Source organism: Mandrillus leucophaeus, unplaced genomic scaffold (assembly GCF_000951045.1).
Source record: "Mandrillus leucophaeus isolate KB7577 unplaced genomic scaffold, Mleu.le_1.0 Scaffold349, whole genome shotgun sequence".
Taxonomy (NCBI): Eukaryota; Metazoa; Chordata; class Mammalia; order Primates; family Cercopithecidae; genus Mandrillus; species Mandrillus leucophaeus.
In genome coordinates, this window is record NW_012103687.1 from 1,260,534 (window position 1) to 1,284,521 (window position 23,988).

At 53.3% G+C, this 23,988-nt stretch overlaps 1 protein-coding gene and 2 gene segments (V, D, J or C); all 3 read right to left on the minus strand.

Annotated features, from left to right (window-relative positions):
- Positions 1 to 1,904: 1,904 nt before the first annotated feature.
- On the minus strand, positions 1,905 to 3,731 carry LOC105546098. The segment is given in 2 exon segments: positions 1,905 to 2,345; positions 3,548 to 3,731. Coding segments are annotated over 2 exon segments (504 nt in total).
- Positions 3,732 to 4,981: 1,250 nt separating this feature from the next.
- Positions 4,982 to 10,792, minus strand: IGLL5 (immunoglobulin lambda-like polypeptide 5). Its single transcript, XM_011989191.1, has 2 exons — positions 10,651 to 10,792; positions 4,982 to 5,436 (listed from the first exon to the last, which is right to left on the minus strand). Exons 1-2 carry the CDS (start codon positions 10,790 to 10,792, stop codon positions 5,117 to 5,119), a joined length of 462 nt encoding a protein of 153 aa, XP_011844581.1. The 3' UTR covers positions 4,982 to 5,116.
- A 7,597-nt stretch (positions 10,793 to 18,389) lies between these two features.
- Positions 18,390 to 23,988, minus strand: part of LOC105546087 — a 237,444-nt gene continuing 231,845 nt past the window's right edge. Inside the window, 1 exon segment of the V gene segment in view lies at positions 18,390 to 18,852. Within this exon segment, the coding sequence occupies positions 18,533 to 18,852 (320 nt within the window).

Here is a 23,988-nt window from a genome sequence, read left to right on the forward strand (position 1 = left end):
AGCTGTGGCTAAACTCCCAGTGTCTTCTGGAACCCCAGGCGGAGAAGGGGCCACAAAAGACCAGGGACAGGAAGGGCTGGGGCTGGGCTGGGGCTGGACTGGGACAGCGTCCAGGAGTCGCTCAGTCTGGACTGGGCAGGGCACAGAGAAAGGAAGAGGAACTCGGGAAAGGAGCTGTGGTCATCTGAATTAGGCCCCCCGGGGACAGTCATGTCCCAGTCCTGGACCTGTCTATGTGTCATGTTGTGTGACCACAGGGACTTTGCAGATGTGATGGCGTTAAGGAGTCTGAGGTGGGAAATGATTCTGGGTTATCCAGGTGGGTCCAAGCTGGGGTCTTTATAAAAGAAAGAGGGAGGCAGGAGGGTCCGAGTGAGAGAGATGTGGGGATGGAGAGAGAGGAAGGAAGAGAGTGAGAGAGGAAGGTAAGGAGGGAGAGAAGAGCAGGAGACAGATTTGAAGAGGCTGAGCTCTGGCTCTGAAGTTGGAGGAAGGAGCCAGGAGCTGAGTTTGTTCTCTAGAACCTGGAAAAGTCCTGGAAACGAATTCTCCCCAGAGTCCCTAGAAGGAGCCTGCCCTGCTGGGACCCTGATTTTAGCTATCAAGGACTCATTTTGGACTTCTGACCTCCAGACCTAGGAGAGAATCAATGTGTGATGTTTTAAGCACTAATTTAGGGGTCATTTGTGATAACAACCAGAGGAAAGTCAAACAGGAGCTGTGGGAGAGACTCCCCAGGATGCCACAAGGGCCCCCCTCCCTAGGCCTCACCCATCGTGACCCAGGCCTGACCCCTGCAGGCGCCCCCACTCTACAGAGGAGGGACCATGCAGGGAGGGCTGGGTGGAGCTGGGTCGTCTTCTCTCCGCTGACACCTTCCTCTCAGAGAGCAGCTGGAGCCCCAGACTCAGGGAACCTCGCAGAGAAAGTCCTGAAGACAGACCTGGTTTTCCAGTGAAGGCCCGGGATCCCATGGAGAAGTGTTCCCAAAAATGATATTCCCATAGATGGCCAGTGACTTTTCTGTTCACGCACTTGAGAGAATCACCGTGTCTTAGGGCTACCAGACAGTTAACCTGTGCATGCCTCAAGGTTCAAATCCCATTACTACTGAGGCCTTGGAGAGAACATGTTCCCACTTTTAGTTGTGAAGAGATCCCTGGCCTCAGCATGGAGAGCACCACCTTGTCTTCAGCAAAGGGTTTGTTTAAACTTAGAGAAATGATGAAGTGCGTATTAGTCTCCTTGCGCTAGTTCCTAGGGAGTTCAGAGCCTGTCTTTTGCAAGTGTCCTGAGCCTCTTGTAGGCTTTTTGTGTGAATTTCCTTCCTGGCTTTCTCCAATTCCTCTTAAATGTCTGAACCTGCTGTCAGGTGCGAAATTGAGGTGGATCCCTCATTTAAGAGCTTGAGAAGTCAGTGGTGCTGGAGTGTCCTGGACAGTCTGGCTCTCAGGGATGAAAGGGAGGGGGCGAGGGTGGGTGGGAGCTGAGCTGGGCACAGTGGGAGGAGGGCCAGGGGCAAGGGCCAGGGGCAAAGCGGCTCCAGGCCTGGAGCAGGGTTTTCAGGCTGGGAAAAGAGATGGTGGGTGAAGGATCTCTGTTAGGGCAGAGATAAGAGTGTGTAACTGGAGGTCCAGCCAGAGACAACTCCTTCCGGGAAGGAGGCAGGGAGAGGGGGGCTGTGCTTTGAGGAGAAGCGGGAGGAGTGAAAGGGCAGAGGGACTGGTGTTCAGTGATCAGATTTCTCTTATCCTGGCCTTTTTCATCAGGAGACACCCTGGGAGGCTATGAGACTCTCTCTCAGGGCTACTTTCCCACTGGATGCCAGGATTCCCCCCACCGAACACTGAGAACGCAGGGGAAGCCTCAAATTATATGTGAGATAAAAAAGAGAAGGAGCAGGATTTCTGGTTGACAATGAGGATATTTATTGAGAAGGGATGGATGACTTGGAATGGGGAGAGAGACCCCTCCCCTGGGATCCTGCAGCTCCAGGCCCCTGTGGCTGGGGTAAGGGTCAGGGGCCTAAGAGCATTCTGCAGGGGCCACTGTCTTCTCCACGGTGCTGCCTTCGTGCGTGACCTGGTAGCTGTAGCTGTTGTGGGACCTCCACTGGTCCGCCGTCAGGCTCAGGTAGCTGCTGGCCGCGTACTTGTTGTTGCTCTGTTTGGAGGGTTTGGTGGTCTCCACTCCCGCGTTGACAGCGCTGCCATCTGCCTTCCAGGCCACTTCCACGGCTCCCGGGTAGAAGTCACTGATCAGACACACTAGTGTGGCCTTGTTGGCTTGGAACTCCTCAGAGGAGGGCGGGAAGAGAGTGACCGAGGGGGCAGCCTTGGGGTGACCTGCGGGGTGGATGGGGGGAGCGGGGGTCAGAGTCCTGGTGTCCACCTGGGGAACCCCTGACCTCAGTCTTGAAGTGGGCATGGGACTAAGGCCCAGGGCAGGGACCTCAGGCCGAACACTTGCTGGACTGAGGTCAGGTCAGCGGTGAGTGGAGACACTCCCTCTCAGATGGGAGGCTCTTCAGTGCCCCCCACTCTTGGGGAGTCACAGACCCCCTCTTGAATCTGTCTGTTTTTCATATGTTCCATCACCTACAGACCATACCTGTGCTCGCTCCACACTGGATGGGATGGAGTCCAGGACCACATCTCACCCTGGGTATCTGTCTGTCTTGGGGGTATCTGTCTCAACGCCCCCTACCAGTTCCCCTTGTTCTTGTCTCTTCATACAGGGCAGCTGTTTGTCCTGGGTTCTGGCTCTTCTCTCTCACGGGAGTGGGTTTCTTCCCCACACATCCCCCTGGTGCCATCATTGCAGCCCCCACCCCACCTCCCTGCAGAGACCCCTCTGGTCTGCCTGGTGAGAGAGGGTGTCAGTCCCGAGGAATGGATTCCAGTAGATCAAAGACTTCCAATTGAGGACTTTTTTTTTTTTTTTTGACTCCCTGAGTTGAATGTGGAACTGCGTATGTTCGAAAGAGTTTCCATGTTGTGAGAAGTTACATGGGGGATCTGACTCTCCAGTGGGTTTTCCCTGACAAGCAGGCATCTGTCCCAGTCACTGTCCCTACCAGGAGTCCTTGTCCTGGCCATCTGCTTTGGGGTCTTCCTCCAGTGGAGGAATTGGTAAGGGTCCATGTTTAGGGCCTGTTTTCTGAGACCCACCACCCTGTCCATGGTGTCCTGCCTGTCTTGGGGGAGGGAGTGCGACCCAGCACTGTGGGGCCACCTTCTCACGGGATATTCTTCCTTTGTCTTTTCCTTCTCCCATTTCCTTCCCCATCTCTCCACATCCTCAGTCAGAGGCCTCTTGTCACTGTTTAACGCAGCCCCATAACTGGGACCTACAGAGGACAGAACCACAGGAGAGGCCAGAACCCCAGGAGAGGATGGGTGACAACACTGACCCAGGAGCCCAGGCGAGGAGGGGCAAAGATTCCAGACACCCAGGCAGGCTGAGACCTTCGCCTTAGACAGGAAAGGGAAAAATCTCCCCACATTTCACTTGGGATCTCAGAGAGGAGAGAAGCGGAGAAACTTACCAATGGCGGTCAGCCTGGTGCCTCTTCCGAACATAACACACAGTGACACAGCCCCACACACAAACCCCTCCTGACACACCCGACCCATTCCCCGCTGCAGCTCCTTGGGCGCCCAGGTCCAGCGGGCCTGTCGTGAAGCAGGTCTGGCCGATAGGAGGATGAGGTGGATGGCCCCTCCATGCATGCATGCACACTTGACTGGAAGTTAGGGATCCCTCCACCCCCAGAGGGAGAGGGAGAGGGGAGAGGGAGGAGGCATGTCTGCACATCACATCTGGGTCCCCTGCTACTGTTTGTCCTGGAGGAAGCCATGTGTCCCAGCTCAGCTCCTTTGGAGACTGTCACCATGGAAGAAGTCAGAAGCCTGTTTGTGCCACACGGAATGTGGAGCTGGTCCCCATTGGAGAACCGAGTCCTCTGAATGTCCAGCACAGTCCCAGTGGGATGCCCATGTGGCCATGATTCTAAATAGCACAGGAGAGTGTGTGTGCGTGTGTGTATTTGCACGCAGGCAAGTTTGTGAATACCTGTGTGCCTAGAGATGTTCATGTGTGTTTATGTTTGTGAATATGTGTGTATGTGTGTTTGTTTCATTGCCCAGGCCCCCCATCCTGTGCTACCTTCCAGGACAATAGTCAGCCCGGTTCTTAGATCCCACATACAGCTCTTAAAAAGACCAATTGGTTTACAGGCACATCTCTGGCACCACTCCAGAATCTCTTGATTGACCTTGACCTCCCCAGCCCCACTGACCATCCATGGGTAACTGGACATTAGGTATTTGAGGTGTGGTCAGTTTTGGACTGATTACTTAGGGGTGAGCGTGGAGTTGACCCTTATTTCCCTGGGCACTTGAATATAACAGGGACACTGGTGACACATGTGGGACCAAGGGTACCCAGCTGGGCTGTGGGGTGTGTGACTTGGGTCCAGACGATCAGGGTCCAGGCTGTGCCTGCTTCAGAGATAGATGTGGGGGTAGAGGGCAGGGTCCTGGGAGTCAGGAACAGGGTGGGCCCCTAAGGAGTAGGGGAAACCAAGGGCCCGTGGACTGGAAAGGCTGCTCCTGCCTGAGAAGGAAGGATTCCTTGAGAGAGGGAGACTGTCCAGGGAGTGAGACCTGATGATCTGTGGAGGGAACTCGTTTTCTGGAGGCCATGGGGAACCAAGGAGAGGTTGCCCCAGGCTGCTGGAGGTGGACATGTCCACACAAGCACAACACATATAGGAAAGAGGGGCAGTCCTGGGATCTGCTTCTTAGGGCTGTGTTCTGGAATATTCTCTGGGCCTTTCTAGGTGATGGTGGAACTACCTCTCAGAAACAATCCAGACTCCATTCTCACAAGTCTGAAATAATTTTGTTCATCTTGCAGGTTGGACCAATTTAGGGTAGAAAATGTATAAACAGAAACAAAACACAAAACCCAAGGTTTTTGGTTGACTGAAGATATTTATTGAAGGTTTCTTGAGTGCAGGGAGAAGGGCTGGATGCCTTGAGGTGGGAGGAGAGACCCCTCTCCTGGGATCCTGCAGCTCCAGGCCCCCGTGGATGGGGTGAGGGGTGGGAACCTATGAACATTCTGCAGGGGCCACTGTCTTCTCCACGGTGCTCCCTTCGTGCGTGACCTGGCAGCTGTAGCTCTTGTGGGACTTCCACTGGTCGGACGTCAGGCTCAGGTAGCTGCTGGCCGCGTACTTGTTGTTGCTCTGTTTGGAGGGTTTGGTGGTCTCCACTCCCGCGTTGACAGCGCTGCCATCTGCCTTCCAGGCCACTTCCACGGCTCCCGGGTAGAAGTCACTGATCAGACACACTAGTGTGGCCTTGTTGGCTTGCAGCTCCTCAGAGGAGGGCGGGAAGAGAGTGACCGAGGGGGCAGCCTTGGGCTGACCTGCGGGGTGGATGAGGGGGAGGGGTGTCAGAGTCCCCGTGTCCACCCGGGGAGCCCCTGACCTCAGTTTTCAGGTGGATGAAGGACTAAGGATAGGGACCTTAGGCCGGGTCTTGCTGTACTGAGGTCAACTTGGCAGTGGTGGGGACTCGCACCTCCTGATGGGAAATTCCTCAGCGTCTGAGGACTGAGGAGTATCAGGCCTCTTTTGCTCCAGCCTCATCTTCAGATTTTCCCCTCCTTATCACCCAGCTCTCACTTCACCTGTGCTCCCTGACGCTGGTTGGGTTCAACCATGGGCCCTCATCTTTCTTTGGGGGACGTCTCTGTCTGAACATCCCCTGCCAGGTCCCTCGTCTGGGTCTATTCACGAGGGCATCTGTGTCCTGTTTTTAGGTACTCCTCCCTTTTGATGAGTGAGTTTCTTTCCCATTTGTCCCCCTGGCACCATCATTGCGGTCTCTGCCCCACTTTCCCACAGGGGCCCCTCGGTGGGGACGGGGTGTCAGTCCCAGGAGCTGGCTCCCTGGGAGTCCAGGAGATGGACGGATTTCATGTGAAGTATACTTTCTGTTCTGAGCCTAGTGCTGTGTCTGCTCTATGGGGTCTCCTTGTCATATTGGGAGATCTGGCTGTGCTAGGACATCTGTCTGTCCTGACTGGTCCCTGTCACCTGTGCCCACCAGGAGTGCCTCCCTCAGCATCTGCTTTGGGGTCTCTCCTTTTCGGTAGGATGGGAAGGTTCTAACCTTGGCCTGAATATCCTGAGAAGCACCCTGTCCGTGGCAGCCTGTCTGTCCTGGGGGAGGAGGGACCCAGCACCCTGGGGCCACCTCACAGGACATTCTTTCTCCATCCTTGTACCCCTTCATTTCCCCAAGTCCCCAGTCAAAGATGTCCCTTCTTGATTTTTAAAGCAGCCCCATTGTTGGGACCTAGAACCCTAGGGAGCTGAACTGTTTCCAGCATCCTCCCCCTGTCCCACGGCCCTGGTGCCCTAGCCAGAGCCCCTGCTCTGCTGGTCTTTGGGGCCTGGAGCCTCCATGTGAGGGAGCAGAACATCCCAGAGCCCAGGGGAGAATGCCCTGTAAGTGACAGCGGCAGGTTCAGGCCTCAGCAGGGAGCAGGAAAGAGGCCACTGGGATCTTCCCATCATGCCCCACCAAGTGCCTAAGAAGAGACAGGCTGGAGGAGTTTAGAGCCAGGAAAAAAGGCAATGGTGGCAGACCCCAGAGAGATTGAGACCCCTGCCCTAGAGAGAACAGAAAGGTGAGGAAAGTCTCCCCAGATCTCACCCTAGACCCAAAAGAATAGAAAAGGGGACTCACCGAGGACGGTCAACTTGGTGCCACCTCCGAACACATTACACTGTGATATAACCCTGCACACAAACCCTCCTAATACACCCGACCCAACCCCCCTGCAACCCTGCAGCTGCTCACAAGATGCAGGGTCCAGCCCCTTTTTCTCATGGGTGGGTGAGCCACAGGTGGGGTGAAGGGGTCACCTTCTACTGACCCGAATATCACTTCCTTGGGGGCGTGGGAGTTCATCCACCCAAGTCATGGGAAGGGTTGACAGGTCTGTGTGGAATTGTCTCCCAGGTAATTGCATTTCTGAGGGGGAGTTGGGTGGCTTGGATCAGATGGTGTCAGGAATGCCAGGGAGGAGGAGGAGGTGAGCGGCTGGGTGATACCACTGACATGGTGCATCTGGGACCCCTTTGAGAAGTTGGGAATGGTAGGGAGGGTCCTTGATGCCCCCCACATCCTCAGCACTGGAGGTCATGGTGGGATAGGCTTGGAATCGGGAATGGGGGTTGTGGGGAGAATGACGTTGACCATAGGGACACAGACCCCACTGTAAGGCCTGAACTCCAGCATCCTTGGCCCAGCTGTTCTGAAGGAGCAGCTCACAGGTCACTGCCCAGGTCCCCCTCCTGAGCCCATGGGGACAGCTTCCTACCTACGGGCTGTGTGTGCTGGATGAGAGCTGCAATGGCCCAGAGGAGAGCTCCTCAAGGGAGGTCATAGGCCTCACTGGCAGTGTGGTTTCCTCCAGGAGCTCTAGGTGTGTGGGGTCTCTGCGTCCCCTTCAGCTCCCTCGGCTTACACACACTGCCACATGTGTGTGCTGTGCAGTCCCTTATATGCACGGGTGACCTACACTGCCTGTGCTCAGGAGTGTCACCAGCACGGGGGGCACCCACAGTGGATGGACATGTGCAGTGCGGGGCCTGGACATACACAGCCTGGACCTGCATCCTGGTCTGGGCCCATTGATGACCTGAAGAGCTCACACCTAGGACACACACCTGGCACCCTGCAGTCTCCCAACAGTATTCCCCACAGCAAGCACCTCCCCTGACTGCTGAGATGTGGCCTGCTGATCCCTGATCAGAATTTCGTCCACATCTTCTGTCTTACCCTTGGCCTGGACAGAAAACCCTGCCCCAGCCTCCCATATCCAGGGGTGACCCCCTAGTCCCAAAGCCTGGAGACTACAGGTCCCAGATTTGCTTTGCTCATGTCCTGACCTGGGCCTGACTGCAGCCCCTTCTACCTGGGCCCTTCCTAATCCTTCCAGAAAGATGCCTAACATGAACATGTATGTTTGTGTGCATGGTGTGCGAGTGCACGTGTGTGCGTATTATAGCTCAGATCCCATGTTGAGTTCTTCAGAAGACAAATCAGCTTCACCCAAGCTCCTGGCATAACCCCAGAATCTGACTCTTGACTTTGAACTCATCAGTCATTTGACCGCTTGTGCACAGCAGGGCATTAGACTTTCATAGTGGCGTCAGTGAGGAGCAGAGCTGACGCTTGTCTCCTATGAATGTTGAATACAGCTGGGACATCCAGTGACACCTGGGGTGAGAGGCACCCAGAGGGGGATGTGGGGTGAGTGACTAGGGTCGAGGGAGTAAGCATCCCATCAGTGATTGTTACAAGGGGTTTTGTAGGGTCCCTGGGATGACGGGAACAGAGTGTGCCCATGGAGAAGGGGAGATGCTCTACGCTTTGATGAAGAATACAGGTGGGGTGACCACATGGCCTTGGAGGGGGATGTACAAACACCTTGAAAGAGGGATGGCATCTGGACAGTGAGGGCCAAGGGCAATTAGGAAGGGAGCTGAGATATTCTCCCAGGCCGTAGGGATGTAAGGAGGGTGTGTCCCCGGTCAGCCAGAGTTGGATGTGCTCACAGGGCAGCAGGAAGCACAGTGGAGACATGGGTAAGAATGAAGATGCCTGGGTCCTTCTGAAGATTATTTCCTTATTCTGGAACATTCTCTGGGGATGGGGTGATGGAAAAAGTATGACTCAGAGAAACATCAGGATGCTCCCAGGGAGCATTGTCACAAGTTCAAAGGACTCTGTTCACCTTTGGTTGGAGATAGTCAAATTTAGGATGGAAAGTGGATAAACAAAAATGAGCAGACAGCATGTTTTCTGATTGACAAGGAGAATATTTATTGAGGGTTTATTGGGTGTTGGCAGAAGGACTGGATGACTTGGGGTGGGAGGGAACACCTCTGCCCTGGGATCCTGCAACTCCAGGCCCCTGTGGGTGGGGTGAGGGTCGGGGGCCTAAGAACATTCTGCATAGGCCACTGTCTTCTCCACGGTGCTCCCTTCGTGTGTGACCTGGCAGCGGTAGCTTCTGTGGGACTTTCACTGCTCAGGCATCAGGCTTAGGTAGCTGCTGGCCGCATACTTGTTGCTCCATTTGGGGGGTTTGGTTGTCTCCACGCCCTTGGTGACTGGGGTGCCATCTGCCTTCCAGGCCACTGTCACGGCTCCTGGGTAGAAGGCATTTATGAGACACACCAGTGTGACCTTGTTGGCTTGGAGCTCCTCAGAGGAGGGTGGGAACAGAGTGACCAAGGGGGTGGCCTTGGGCTGACCTGCCGAATGGATAGGGGGCAGGGGGTCAGAGTCCTGGTGTCCACCTGGGGAGCCCCTGACATCAGTGTGTGAGGGGTGTTCAGGCCCCCCAGTGCCAGTGCAGGACCTCTCAGATGTGGTCCACAGTGTCTCAGAAGGGTGTGACATGATGTTTCTAAAATAATTCGGTGAGTCAGAAAACCTCTGAGCTTGACCCCTGCTCATCGCCTGCTTGGAAACCTTCCTAGGACTTGGGCTTTTGTACAGACAGTGGACCTTCAGTTTCCTGGCCCTGCCTCACCCTGTCATCCTGATGTGGTCCGGCTCTGGCTGTGTTCTCTGAGCTCTGTGAGCCTCCTGTCAGATTCAGTGTGGAAACTTTTCTCACATAGCTGCTCGGGGTTAGGGGAGAGTGGGTCTCTCACCTAAGGGCTCTGTTTGTACCCACATCTCCTGCAGCCTCTGCAGTGGAGTCAGGGCCCTTACTCACCCAAGTCCCACTGTCTGTCTGTTCTGGACTCTTTTTCTGTGGAGTCTGTGTTAGAATCTCTCTGTGTTTAGGGTCAATCTACAGTTTTTGTGCCTTGGGATCTGCCTGTCAGTGAACTCAGTGGTTCCTGCTTCTAGGGGTGCCTCCCATAGAGACCCAACAGCCACCTCCCAGAATGCCGTGGCCTTTCATGACCCTTCGCCTGGCTCCTTCATGTCCAGAGCCTTTCCCTCCCTCCTGACAGGGCTTCAGGGGTCCCAGGCCAGCTCAGGGCTCTCTCCTTGGGAGCCCACAGAAACCTGGAGAGGTCCCTGCACCTCCTACCTTTTTGCCAGCCTGGATCCGGAGTCCCACAGTCCAGGGGACTGGGCCCTGAGACTCTGATTTTCCATTTCCCAATCTTGGCTTTGAGGGTTTCAGGTCCTTCTAAAGTCTCCCAGATGGTCACTTCTTCAAGCCCCTTGTTCCCTCTCCCCCATGAGATGGGACCTCAGTTTCCCTTGCACAAAGCTCGGTAGGCAGTTAGAAGCCCAGGCAGGGGGAGGACAGAACTGAGCAAGTTTTAGGGAAGCAGCCTGGCTCTGGCAGACAGACAGACGAATGAGTTTCAGTAGCTCATCCAGTCTAGTGCCCTACCTCTGAGGCCAGAGGTGAAGGGGTCTTGGTGACCCACTGAGGCAAGGGTCTGAACAGGGAGGGGCGAGATCCTTGACCAGGACCTAGGCTCCAGAGCGAAAGCTTCACCACAAGTCAACAAAAGATACAGAAAAGAACAAAAGCAGCAGAAAATTTCTCAGTACTTTAGGGAGAGCAGGGAAGGAGGGGGAAGAGACTCACCTAGGATGGTCAGCTTCGTCCCCTCACCGAACACCCAATGCTGTGACACAGACCTATACAAAAACCTTCCCTGGACACCCCTACCCCCAACCCCTGCTGCAGCTGTGATGGAGGAAGCTGGGGCCACTGCTCCTGGTGGCATCTGCTGATGAGGGAGTTCACACAGCTGCCACACTCATCCCCACAGAGAGAGGTTGACAGGTGACATCCTGTGACCAGCAGCAGGATCCCTAGAAATCCTGGTTCCTGGAGGACAATGGATTTGGTTTTCCCAGCAACCATCATGTAGCCATGGGGATGAGTTTATTGGAGGGCATTATGTCACTAGGAGTGAACTTCTGTGGTCAGGGAAAAATGGTCTCCCTGGTGGAGCTGACTGAACACTGACTACTTGGTGACACCCTGGGTGATGCAGAGAGTACCCTCTCCCTCCAGGGAGAAGCAGGTTACCCTAGAGTGCGGTGTCCTGGGAACCTTCCCATGAACGTAGCTGTGACTCCAGGAGTCTCAGCCCCACCTTCCCTGGGCTTGTCCTAGTTGGGATGGGCCTGGCCAGTGAGGCCTGGCTGGTCCCCACTGGAAATGCCAGCCCCATCCTCCAGGTCCAGGGTGAAATGGAAGGATCTCTTGCACCCCTCAATCTGTTCTGATATTGGTGGGTGAGGTGGGGCAGTGGCTGTCATTGTGTTATTGAAATAAGGGGGACATAAAGGAGCTCCCGAGTGTGGTCTCCAAATATCACCTTCCGCGAAGGGACGTGAGGTCAGTGCGGTATCCCAGGCCTGAGGCAGGAAAGGGACATGATGAGACAGAACCTCTCATCCTCTGAGAAACCAGGAGCCACGGAAGCTCCTGGGGTAATGGGAGAAAATCAGATGCCACCTGAGGAGGTGCCCAGTGGGTAAGTGTTCATGTTTTGTAGCTGCATTGTCATTGCCAATTCAATATAACCACAGTGGAACCCACATGTCAGATGTCCTCACATGCACACCAGCGGTTTGCCCTGAAGGATGTCTAGGCATCAGATCATCAGTTATCAAAGTGTTGAACAAAAGGGAAGAATGTACATTTTTTCTTTTTCCCAAAGCATGAAGCACACTCCCGAGTGCACAGTGCAGCTGCTGGGCCCTCCCTTCAGGAAGCCCTCATGAGGAGGAGGTGAACTGAAGCCTCAGCCCTCTGCCTTCCTTCTCATCTGAGGCACAAAGTTATTGATCATCAAATGCAGCTGATATCACTAAAGGAATGACAACACAACATGGGTGGCTTTTCCGGAAGTAGCCACATGTCCTGGGAAGGGATTATGCCAATGTCCAGCCTGAACCCCCTTGAGTCTTTTGATGCTAGAACCATTTTTTAGGAAAAGAGAGGTTGAGGGAAGCACTGGATTCCTCTCAGGGAGGCGGCGGCTGCATCCGGACTGTGGGACCAGCTCACTGCTCCTGCAGCTCCTGCCTTGCCAGGGAAAGCCAGAGGCATTTGGGAGACACCTGCGGATGGGATGGGCCTAAAAACACATTCACCAGTGATAACATCAAGTATTTAATCCATATAGAAATGAAATTAAAACTATGAATATGCAGCAGCACCACATATGATATTCACAAGACATTTGATGAGACCCTCATTAACTAATTTTGATGTCAAGAAATCCTTGAATTCTCTCCAGTTAAGTGTGTGATGACTAGCATTTGCTTCACGCCCTTGCCTGAGGGAGTAGTTTAGTTATTCTACTGTGGGTGGGTCCGCATTATCTGAAAATGGATGATGCTGGGGACCGGGTGAGGGGAACCTTGGAGTCATTACTATTCTTCTGTAACCCTATTTTTGTGTTCAGAGGTGTTCATCATAAAAACGTACAACAACTTATAGAGAGGGTGAAGCTTGGGACCGTGTCTCCCATGGGCTTGAATTTTCATAGCTGTGAAATGGGTCACACAGAGGCGGAGGAACTCTGGGTGCCTGAAATTCAGTTCGGCTCACGGCTGTGATTTGGGGCAGGGGTGGCTGCAATTGAGCTCCAAAGGGGCCCCTCTCTTTCTGCATCATTGTGGAAAATGTCCCCAGGCCTTGCAGCTCTGCGCTTGCCCTGGCTGGCCACCCAGCAGCTGCTGCCATGTCCCTGATGAACCAGAGACAGTGGGGTCCCAGTCCGGTCACTATGGATTCACCGAGGCAGTCAAGGCCTTCAAGGGACCAAATTGCCCACTGTCAGGGACCCTGGGATGAGGGTGTCTCTGAGTGAGGCTGCACCTGCACCATGGTGCAGGGGGCGAGGGGACGACAGAACAACGTGAGTGACGGAGGGAGTGGGGCCTGGTGGTATGAGGGTGTTTGGGGCAGTTGAGGTCCCGTGGAAGCCTGACTTTGCCTATACCCCAAGGTCACGCCCACCCTGTGCTGACCTTGCGTGACCCAGCCTTGATTCTCGTCCAGAATGAGACTCTGACACAGACTCTCCCCGACAACCATGGGATGCCCATTCTGTGCCTGGGACAGTGTCTTTGCTCATTTGTCTCAGTCCACCGGAGTCCTCCCCTCACACAAGCTGAGCATCGCAGGCTCAGCCACACACCAAGCACACACTCACTCCACCCTAGAGCCTGACTTTAGAATTGGGAACTTCATGGTTGAGATCTCAGCCACGTGCTGGTTAACTTTGAACCTCTAAGCCCATTTGATCACAACTGGTCACCTGTGTGCCCCAGTCTCACCCCAGGTTCCAGAGCTCGTGACATGAACACCAGTATCTTGCAGAGCATACTAGGGCTCACTGAGTTGACTGGGACGTTGAGCAGGATTCTGGACTTCCTGTTTCCCTGTTGCAGGGCTTGTCAGTGTCTTTGCTTAGCCAACCTGTGTTGTGAAAATCTGTGAAATCCACCTGTGAGTTTCCATTCCCAGTTCCTTTCCACAAGTTCCTGGTGATGGCACCACCATGGACTTCTCACCCAATAAACTGGGCACCAGGATTTTCCTCATCCCCACTGAGAATTCAAGGAGGTTGCAAATTAAATATTAGATAAGAAACGAAGAGAGGGAGCAGGGTTTCTTGTTGACAATGAGGATATTTATTGAGGGATTTGGGGAGTGCAGGGAGAAGGGCTGGATGACTTGGGGTGGGAGGGGGGAGACACATACCGTGATCCCGCAGGTCTAGGACCCCGTGGGTAGGTGAGGGTCGGATACCTAAGAACATGCTGCAGGGGCCACTGTCTTCTCCACAGTGTTCCCTTCCTGCGTGACCTGGCAGCTGTAGAGGTTGTGGGACTTCTACTGTCTGGTACCAGGCTCAGGTAGCCTTGTTGCTCTGTTTGGAGGGCGTGGTGGTCTCCACACACTGGGTGATGGAGATGTCATCTACCTTCCAGGCCACTGTCATGGCTCTCAGGTAGAAGTCACTCATGAGACATACCAGTGTGGTCTTGTCTTGGAACTCCCTGCCTCTGGGGTCAGAGGAGATGAAGATGTCTCAGTGACCAGCTGAGGCATACAGGAGTTCTGAATAGGGAGGGGAGAGATTAGCCTCCCAGGACTGAGGTTCTAAAGGAAACCCTGACCACAGGCTGTGGCAAGTCACAGACAAAGATTGAAATCAGAATAAAATTGTCACCAACTTGGCGAGAGCAGGGAAGGAAAGGGAAGAAGACATTCATCTAAAATGGTCAGCTGGGTCCCTCCACAGAATACCAAATGCCATGACACGGGTTCATACAAAAACTCTTCCCTGGGGCCCCCAACTCCCCCTCCCCATCCCCCACCTGAAGCTATGATGCAGGAAGCCAGACCGCTGCCCCTGGCGGGCATTTGCTCAGCAGAGTCCACACACCTGCCTCCCCTTCTGGAGCTGAGATGGGACGGTCAACCCCGTGTATGCAATAACGGGATGTCTGGAAATGGAGAGACCTGAGGAAGTTGGTGTCTGGATCAGGTTTTCCATGTGACTGTGACCCAGGAATGGGAATGAGCTCTTTGGAGGGCATTTGCTTCATGAAGGAGTGAAGTGACACGGAAAGGGACAGGGATTGTCTATACTTAAAGGGCTGTAACCCTGATCTCTTGGTGTGACTGCAGGGTAAGAGCTGGAGGCATCCTCAAGTGTCCCCAGTGAGTGCTTTAGAGGAGGGGCAGCTTGCCTCACAGCCAGCAGTCATGGGAAGCTCCAGTGTGACCACAACCACATCTCCAGGGGTCTCACTTCTATTGTCCTGGTGTTGTCTTAGTTTGGGATGGGCTCGCTAGGTTCTAGTATGAAATGCCAGCCTCAACCTCCAGGGAGAAGTCGCAAGCAAGCCCCTGTTACCCTTTCAGGGTCTCGTCTCATTTTTGGGTATGTCTGGAGTTTCTGACTCAAAAGGGCTATGTGAGTAGCACCCCAAGTGTGGTCACTAAATCCCACCTCCCACTTATGGGGACCAGTCCACTTGAGATTAATGGGCAATTCCAGACACAAAGGCAGGAGAAAGATGTGCCCAGGACAGATTGTGAACAGAGAGCAGAAAGCTGTCGAGATCTACTGGGTTCTTTCAGGAGGATCCTGGGGCCACCAGAAGAGGCATCCAGTGGGCCATGGTGGGTCATTGTCATCATCAATAAAACAGAACTGTGGTGGACTCAAGTGAGTCATACACAGTAACAAAACTGAGCTCACCATGAAATAATCGTTCATCTTCACAGGATGGCAGGCAACACGGTCATCATTATTAAGATGCTAAATGAAAGGAAAGACGCAACATGTCTATGCTATTTCTTACTGAAATAAGAATCGTACTCCCAGAGGAGCACAGAACATATGAGGGCACACGCTCAGTGGAAGGAAAAGGTGGTCGAACTGAAGTGCGGTCACCTTGCATCTGTATACCATCTAATGGCACTGGATACTAAGTGCAAAGCCCAGCTAACGTCACAAATAGATGACCCCATATGGGAGCCCACTAGCCAAGCGGTCTTGCTGAAAAGTCACACTGAGCCTTGTTAAAACTTTCTGTCCAAGAACCCGTTTTCAGGAAACACAGAAGCAGAGAGGAGCGCTTGGTTCCAGCTTGGGGAGGTAGCAGGCTGCATCCTGACCGTGGGAAGGTCCTAGGACCAGCCCTCAGCTCCTGTAGCTCCTGCCTTGCAAGGAAATTAAAAATCAACTAGGAAGATACCTGCAGACGGAACAGGTCTAAAAACACAGCCACCAGTCACAATTTCCAACTGTATGGAATCCTCATGGAAATGAAATGCAAAACCACAAAATAACAACACAAACCCAGGTCTAGTGAAAGAAACATAGGACATTTGTGAAGTATTTGATGGGAAACATCCTTTTTTTGATATGAAAGAATTATTGACAATTTCTATTTAGGTTTGTGAGCATGTAGTTTTTTGGGGGTCCTTATGTTTAGAGACACAAATGGAATGTTTAGACTAATGGGCATGATGTCTACAATTTGCTGCAAACAACTGTGTAAAAGAGGTTACTTGATTGTGGGTGGGTCAACTTGAGCTGTATTATCCTCATGTTTTTAAATTTTCTTACTGTCAGTTTCCTATAATTTCTTACAAGGCAGTAATGAGAGAGATTAGTTTTGGGACAGTACCAGGGGACATCCAGAGGGGAGTCTGGCTTCCTACCCAGCAGGGCCATTGAGAAGGTGGAGAGCAATGCGGTCCTCTTTGCTGTTGGAGTCTCAGCTTTCACATCCATGAAATGGGGCCAGACAGGGTAGTGGGAATCAGGACCCTTAAGTTTCTTTCTAACTTGTAGATTGTGATTTGGGGCAGGGGTGGCTATGATTAGGCTCCAAGAGGAGCCCCTTCTCTGCCCCACTATGGCCCTAGAGTTCCCTGCCCTTGCAGGCTCTGTCTCGGGCCTGGCGTAACCACCCAGCAACTCTGGTGAAGGCACCCGCCACGTCGCTGATGTGCTGGAGGCACCAAGAAGGGGCCTGACAGCGCCCAAGACTGATGAGGAGTGCTGGGAAGTACATCTCCCAAGGCCATCTCATCCACTGTCGGGGACCCTGGGACGATTGTGTCTCTGACATCAGGCTGTGGGTGCACATGGAGGGGCTGAGTCACATGAGTGAGGGAGGGACCCTGGTGGGGTGGGGTCTAGGATAGCTGAGTCTTATGAAAGCCTGACCTGCCTGTAGCCCTTAATTCACACTTACCCTGCCCTGACCTTGTGTGACCTGGCCCTGATTCTTGGGTGAATATGATTTTGACACAGCCTCCATCAGATAGCCAGTGATGCCCATTCTATGCTTGAGATGGTACCTTTCTCATTCAGTCCAGTCCACCTGAGTCCTACCCTCCCACAGGCTGGCCATCGTGTCTCCAGCCATAACCGTAATCTAACTCTACTGTGTCCCCTGACTTTAGAATTTGAGACTCTTCATGGTTGAGATCACAGCCCTATGCTCTCTTTCTGACCTGGCAAGTGTTAACCCTGAGCCTGACCCATTTGATCACAACGAATCATCTGTGTGCCTCAGCCTTGGCCCATGTCCCAGCACTAGTGACACGATTATCAGTGTCTTGAAGAGCACCCTAGGGCTAAGTTGGTTGAGACAGTGAATAGAATTCTTGACTTGCAAGGTTATATAAAATGAACTGTTGGCCCGGCGCAGTGGCTCACACCTGTAATCCCAGCACTTAGGGAGGCTGAGGAGGGCAAATCACAAGGTCAGGAGATTGAGACCATCCTGGCTAACATAGTGAAACCCCGTCTCTACTAAAAATAGAAAAATTAGCGGGGCATGGTGGTGGGCACCTGTAGTTCCAGCTACTCGGGAGGCTAAGGCAAGAGAATGGCGTGAACCTGGGAGGCGGAACTTGCAGTGAGCCGGGATCACACCCCTGAACTCCAGCCTGGGCCACACAGCAACACTTCGTCTCAAAAAAAAAAAAAAAAAAAAAAAAAAGAAAAAAACTGTTTACAACTGCAGGACTTGTTAGCATCTTTCATAGCTAATGTGCATTCTGAAAGTGAGAACTACACTAAAGGGTTCCATTTTCCAGCCTTTTCATGTCTCCCTGGTGATGGCACAACCATGGACCTCTCACCTAGTAAATGGTCTCCTAACTGGATATCATGGATGGGACAGGGAAGTTCAACTCCGTTCCTGCTCTGATCTTGGCCTGGGCTCAAGGGTTTTCCGTCTCTAGTCCAAAGCAGGGGTCCTGGAACACTCCTCGTTTCTCCCTGATACCCCACTCGGGGCCACCACTCTGTCCTCACTGGGTTCCACATCCTTCCCAGGTGGGCAAGAACTGCATTTCAGGACCCACTCTGCAGGGACAACTTTCTGCTCCGGGTCACGGTTCCCACTGGCACAGGGAGCTCACCTGGTTCCCTGGCAGGTTGGGTAGGGTGTGGGATGATGGGGGCGTGGGATCTCACTTCAAACTGCCCGTTGTCTCTGAGCAGTGACCCTTTAGCAAAGGCACATGACCAGACAGATGGCACATTGGAAACTGGGTTCTATGTGATCAGGTCTTCATTGAAAAGTAAAATTGAGGAGGGTGTTGGACTGGTCTGAGCTGATGCCAGGGTCATGGGTATGGCGGAGAGTTGGGGGAGGGGTGACTGGGAGAGGAAGGATCCTCTGAGAAGATGACTTGGGGAGGCTGTGAGCCTCTTCCGTTGGGTGACTTTCCCACTGGGTGCAGAATTCCCTCCACTCTAAATGGAGAACCCAGGGAAGGCTAGGAATTATACGTGAGAAAAGAAAAAACGAGATAAAACAAGATTTCTGATTGTCAATGAGAATATTTATTGAGGGTTTATTGAGTGCAGGGAGAAGGGCTGTGGATGCCTTGGGGTGGGAGGAGAGACCCCTCACCTGGGATCCTGCAGCTCCAGGCCCCCGTGGGTGGGGTGAGGGTTGGGAACCTATGAACATTCTGCAGGGGCCACTGTCTTCTCCACGGTGCTCCCTTCGTGCGTGACCTGGCAGCTGTAGCTCTTGTGGGACTTCCACTGGTCGGACGTCAGGCTCAGGTAGCTGCTGGCCGCGTACTTGTTGTTGCTCTGTTTGGAGGGTTTGGTGGTCTCCACTCCCGCGTTGACAGCGCTGCCATCTGCCTTCCAGGCCACTTCCACGGCTCCCGGGTAGAAGTCACTGATCAGACACACTAGTGTGGCCTTGTTGGCTTGCAGCTCCTCAGAGGAGGGCGGGAAGAGAGTGACCGAGGGGGCAGCCTTGGGCTGACCTGCGGGGTGAACGAGGAGCAGGGGGTCAGAGTCCCGATGTCCACCCGGGGAGCCCCTGACCTCAGTATATGGTGAGATGTTGGGGTGCACTTGTTCCGGGGCTGTGCGTCCGAGGGTCTGTGCCGTGCAGAGGCGTCAGGGTGTTTTCCACCATGTCCTGATCTGCACTGGGAGCTGTTTCACCTTAGACACCTTCTGATCACCTGTCCTGAGATCTCTCGGGGTCTTGGCCTCCCACACGGACATCTGACCATCAGCACCCTGACCCTGCCCTCTCCTGCCATCCTGACAGAGCCTTCTGGGTGGCATCTGTCCCCTGAGCAGATGAAGAGAGCTGTGTGTCTCTCCTGCACAGCGACCTCTGAGGTTACTTTTCTGGCCTGGCTCCCCTGCTCTGTGGGATGCTGGGGCGTTTTGGTCCCTCAGGCTGTTCCAGCCAAATATGAGTTCTGCAGCCTGTGTGTGGGGCAAGGGCCTGGGGCTCAGAGAGGCTGTCTGCTGTCCTGGGGTTTCCCTTATTCCACGGGGTCTTTTCTGGCATCCACCCCACGTCCCGGCTACCTGGTCATTGCAGCGGGGCTTTCCCACTGTGTACTCTGCCCCCTCTGATCCCCCTGGACGCGGGATATGTCCTGAAGAGACCCAGGAGCCTGCCCTTTCCTCACATTCTCTCCTTTGGAGACCCTTTCCCTGGCTTTCTGGTGTCCAGAGTCTGCTTCTCCCTTCTCCCTCCTGACTGGGTTTCCTGAGTCTCAGGCTGGCTCAGGGCTCAGTCCCTGGCAGCCCCCAGACACCCAGGGCAGCCCGTCCACCTCCTACCTCACTCTGGGTCTGGATTCTGGTCCTGGGTCCCAGCCCTGGGGTTCCTTAGCAGCAGCCCCGAGGGCACTGGGTCCGTCTAAAGTCTCCCAAGAGGTCCCCCCCTCGGACCCCTTGTTCCTGATTCCCCAGGAGATGGAACTGAAGTATCCCAAGAGCAACACTGCTCTGACAAAAATCCAGACTGAGACCAGAACAGAAGAACGCTTAGAGACCCAGCCTTCCTCTGGCAGATGTAGAGACAGCCAGCCAGACAGACAGACAGACAGAGAGGAGACAGACAAATGGGGCTTAGGAGGTCCTTCTATACAGTCCCCTCCCCCTGTGGTCAGAGGTGAAGGGGTCGTAGTGACCTGCTGAGGCAGGCAAGGGTCTGACAAGGAGGGCAGAGGTCCTTGCTCAGGCCTGGGATCCAGGGAGAAAGCCTGACCGCAAGTTGAGACAAGATGCAGAAACAAAGAAAAACAGCAGAAATTGTCCCAAGAGTGGGGAAGGAGAGGGGAGAAGAGACTCACCTAGGACGGTCAGCCGGGTCCCTGCTCCGAATACCCAACACTGTGACACAGACTCATACAAAAACCCTCCCTGGGATGCCCCTACCCCCAGCCCCCAGTGCAGCTGTGAAGGAGGAAGCTGGGGCCACTGACCCTGGTGGCATCTGCTCATGAGGGAGTCCACATGGCCCCCCCACTCAACCCACAGAGAGAAGAGGACCGGTGACATCCTGTGACCTGCAGCAGGATCCCTGGAAATCCAGGCATCTGGAGGACATTGGGATCTTGGATTTGGTTTTTGTGCCAACCATCGGTCAGGCCCAGGACTGAATTTATTGGAGGGCATTAGTGTCGCTAAGGAGTGAATTTCCACAGATGGGATAGGTGGTCTCTTCTTTGCAAAGTTGAACCAACCCATGGTTCCACTTTTGGTAACATCATGGGGTGGGGCCGAGGGTGCCCCCCTCCTCCCACGGAGAGGCTGGTTGCCCAAGAGTGCAGTGTTCTGGGAACCTTGGTGGGTTCCAGCCCCACCTTCTGGAGTAGTTCTAGTTGGCTAGGCCTGGTCAGTGAGGCCTGGCTGGTCCCAATATGAAATGCCAGCCACATGTGTTAGGGTAACCCTGGGAGCATCCCCTGCAGCCCTGAATCTGGTGTCATGTTGGGTGGGACAACTGGGGTGGTGGCTGCTGTCTTTTTCAAATGGGGGACATGAGGGAGCCTGCTGAATGTGGTCTCCAAATACCACCTCTCACTAAGGGATGGGAGATCAGTAGGGAATCCTAGGCCTGAGGGAGGAAAAACACATCAGACAAATAAGAAAGGGACATGATAAGACAGAACTTCTTTTCCTCTGACTAATCAGGAGCCATTTAATCCCCTGGAGCCATGTGAGAAAGTCTGATGCCACTTGGGGAGACCTCCCATGGGAAAATATTCATCATTGGTGGTCGCCTGTCATCATCAATTCAATATAATGACAGTGGCTTCAAAAATATTAAATGGCTTGAATCCTAGAATTCACCATGAGAGAAGACATGAATTCTTCACCTTGGAAGGATGGCTGGGTCCTGGATCATCTGTGTGCAAAGTGGCTCCTTCCTGGAGCATGCAGCTCACTCCTGGGTGAACAGAGCCCAGCTGTAGACCCCTGACTTTCACAGACACTCTGCAGCGCTCATGAGAAGGAGGTGAACTGAAGCCTCAACCCTCTACCTTCCTTCCCATCTGAGGGATGTAGCTATTGACCATCCTGTGCACCCAACATTACTACAAGAGTGGCAACCTGACATGGGTGACTTGGCTGGCAGCAGCCCATGTCCTTGGAAGCCATTTGCAATGTCCAGTCTGAATCAAGTTAATCCCCTTCATGCTAGAATCATTTTCCAGGAAAATAAAAGCTAAGGGAAGCCCTAGGTTCCTGCTCCAGGAGGCATGGCTGTATTCCAACCACGGGAAGGTCTCCAGACAGCTCTCAGCTCCTGCAGCTCCTGCCTTGCTGGGAGGCTCTAGAGCAAATGAGGAGATATTCACCAGTGACAACCAGCCTGACGGCACATGCACCCATTACCATTTGATGCCATATTGCTCCTCATATAAACAACAGCACCAACATGTAACTAAGTCAGTGGACTTCTGGTGTTTGTGATGCATTTGAGGAGACCCTGCTTATGTTTCGATATTAGGGAATTAGCGATGATTTCTATTTAGGTGTGGTAATGATATTATAGTTATTTTAAGGTCCATATCCTTCCACGAGAGTAATGGATTACTTACAGGTGAACAGATCTGATGTCTGGTATTTCTTTCTAAATATTGTGCAAGGGCGAATTTATTTTGCTGTGGGTGGGTCGGCATCATCTGTGAATTGCTTATTTTGAGTACTGGGCGATGAGAACATGGGACATTGTTATTTTTCTGTCTCCTTATCTGTATGTTCAAAGTTCTTCATAATATACACTTATAACGCAGGTCAGTCTTTGGACAGCTGCTGGGCGTGAAGTAGACCGTGGCTTTGCACCCAGCAGAGCTGTGGATCTGGCCCTCCTTGGGTGGTCTTAGTTTTTTCATTCGTGAAATGGGCTTAGAGAAGGACTGTGGCCACTGGAACCCTTCAGTCTTCTTGTAATTCAGAGGCTGGGATTTGGAGGAGAGATGGCTGTGATCAAGCACCAAGGGGCCCTTTCTGTGTCTCATTGTGACTTCAGAGTTTCCTGTCTTTGTAGGCTCTGTCTCTGGCCTGTCAGGGCCACCCGGCAGCTCTGGTGAAGGCAGATGCCACATCCCTGATGTGCTGGAGGCAGAGACAGGGAGTCTAAGTTTGCCTGGGCACTAAGAACGCACAGTCATCCAGGGCCTCCATAGCAGTTTGGGTAGGAAGGCTCCACCACCGTGAACAAGGGAGGGAGAAGGTCCCAGTGGGCAGGAGGGTCTGGGGGAGCTGAGTGTTCCTGGATGTCTTGACCTTGCCTGTAGTCCTCCACCCACATTCACATAGCCCTGACCTAGTCTGACCCAGCTCCAACTCTCGTCATGAATTTGACATGGCCTCCTTCAGACCTTGAGCCTGACCCTGAGCCTACAGCCATGTGATCATACAGCCGTAACACCTTTGTTCTTAAATCTCACTTTATGTTCCATAAAGTAGTTCCATGAAATACTAGTATATTGCAGAACATTATGGGGCTTTTTCAGGTTCCAGATGGATAAATGTGACTTTAGGAAAGCTAAGCTTTATCATATGAAATGATTTCCCTAGTAGAGAACTTTTCATTGCGTTTTCTTGGATGACGTGCGTCGTCAAGTCTAGGAAATGCACCTGTATGTTTCATTGTCCAAGCCTTCTCAGTTCTTCCGGTGGCAGCACAGGTATGGATTCGTTTCCTGCTAAATGGTCTCGTGTGGAATGGGGATTTTCAACTCTGTTCCTCGTGAGACCATGACATTGACTCATAGGTGCTCTTCACCCTTACTTCTGCCTCTAGCCCACGGATCTGGGCTCCTCAGAGACCCCTTCATTTTTCCTGATTTCCCTCTCAGGACTGTTCTGCATCCTGGTGCTGAACCATGGTATTTCCCAGTTTTGCAAGACCTACATCCCACCAGATGCTTGCAGGACAACATGAAGCTCTGGATCATGGATCCCCCTGACACAGAGAGCTCCGTGGAGTCACTGGCTTGGCGTACAGGGTCAGGGATGCCATGTCAGGGACCTGGCATCTGATAAAGAGCAGACATATCCCCTGTCCCAGACCAGCAACTCTTCAGCCCAGAGACCGGAGCAGACACAGAAGGCATGCGAGCAGTGCCGTGTGATGCATGGTTAGGTCTCTGTTGAAAGACAGAATCTAGGAGAGTGTGACACCCCCCTAGTCCCAGCCAGGCAAGGTTGGTGGCTCAGAGGTACAGTGGAGAGCTGGGGAAGGGGTGTCTGGGTGAGGAAGGCCCCACCTGCAGAGATACCCAGGAGACTGAGAACCCCTTCACCTGGGGGAACTTTCCCACTGGGTTCAGGATTCTTTCCATCCCAAACTGAGAACGCAGGAAAGGCTAGGAATTATACGTGAGAAAAGAAAAAGCTAGATAAAACAAGATTTCTGATTGTCAATGAGAATATTTATTGAGGGTTTATTGAGTGCAGGGAGAAGGGCTGGATGCCTTGAGGTGGGAGGAGAGACCCCTCCCCTGGGATCCTGCAGCTCCAGGCCCCCGTGAGTGGGGTGAGGGTTGGGAACCTATGAACATTCTGCAGGGGCCACTGTCTTCACCACGGTGCTCCCTTCGTGCGTGACCTGGCAGCTGTAGCTCTTGTGGGACTTCCAC

What these genes read in the sequence shown, in the direction of transcription:
- IGLL5 (XM_011989191.1), bottom strand. Translation starts at nt 10,792, where the DNA reads ATGCCACCAGGAGCAGTGGCCCCAGCTTCCTCCATCACAGCTGCAGCA. An exon ending in GACGAAGCTGACCATCCTAG is followed by an intron (nt 5,437 to 10,650) that starts GTGAGTCTCTTC and finishes TCCACCCCGCAG; the next exon opens with GTCAGCCCAAGGCTGCCCCC.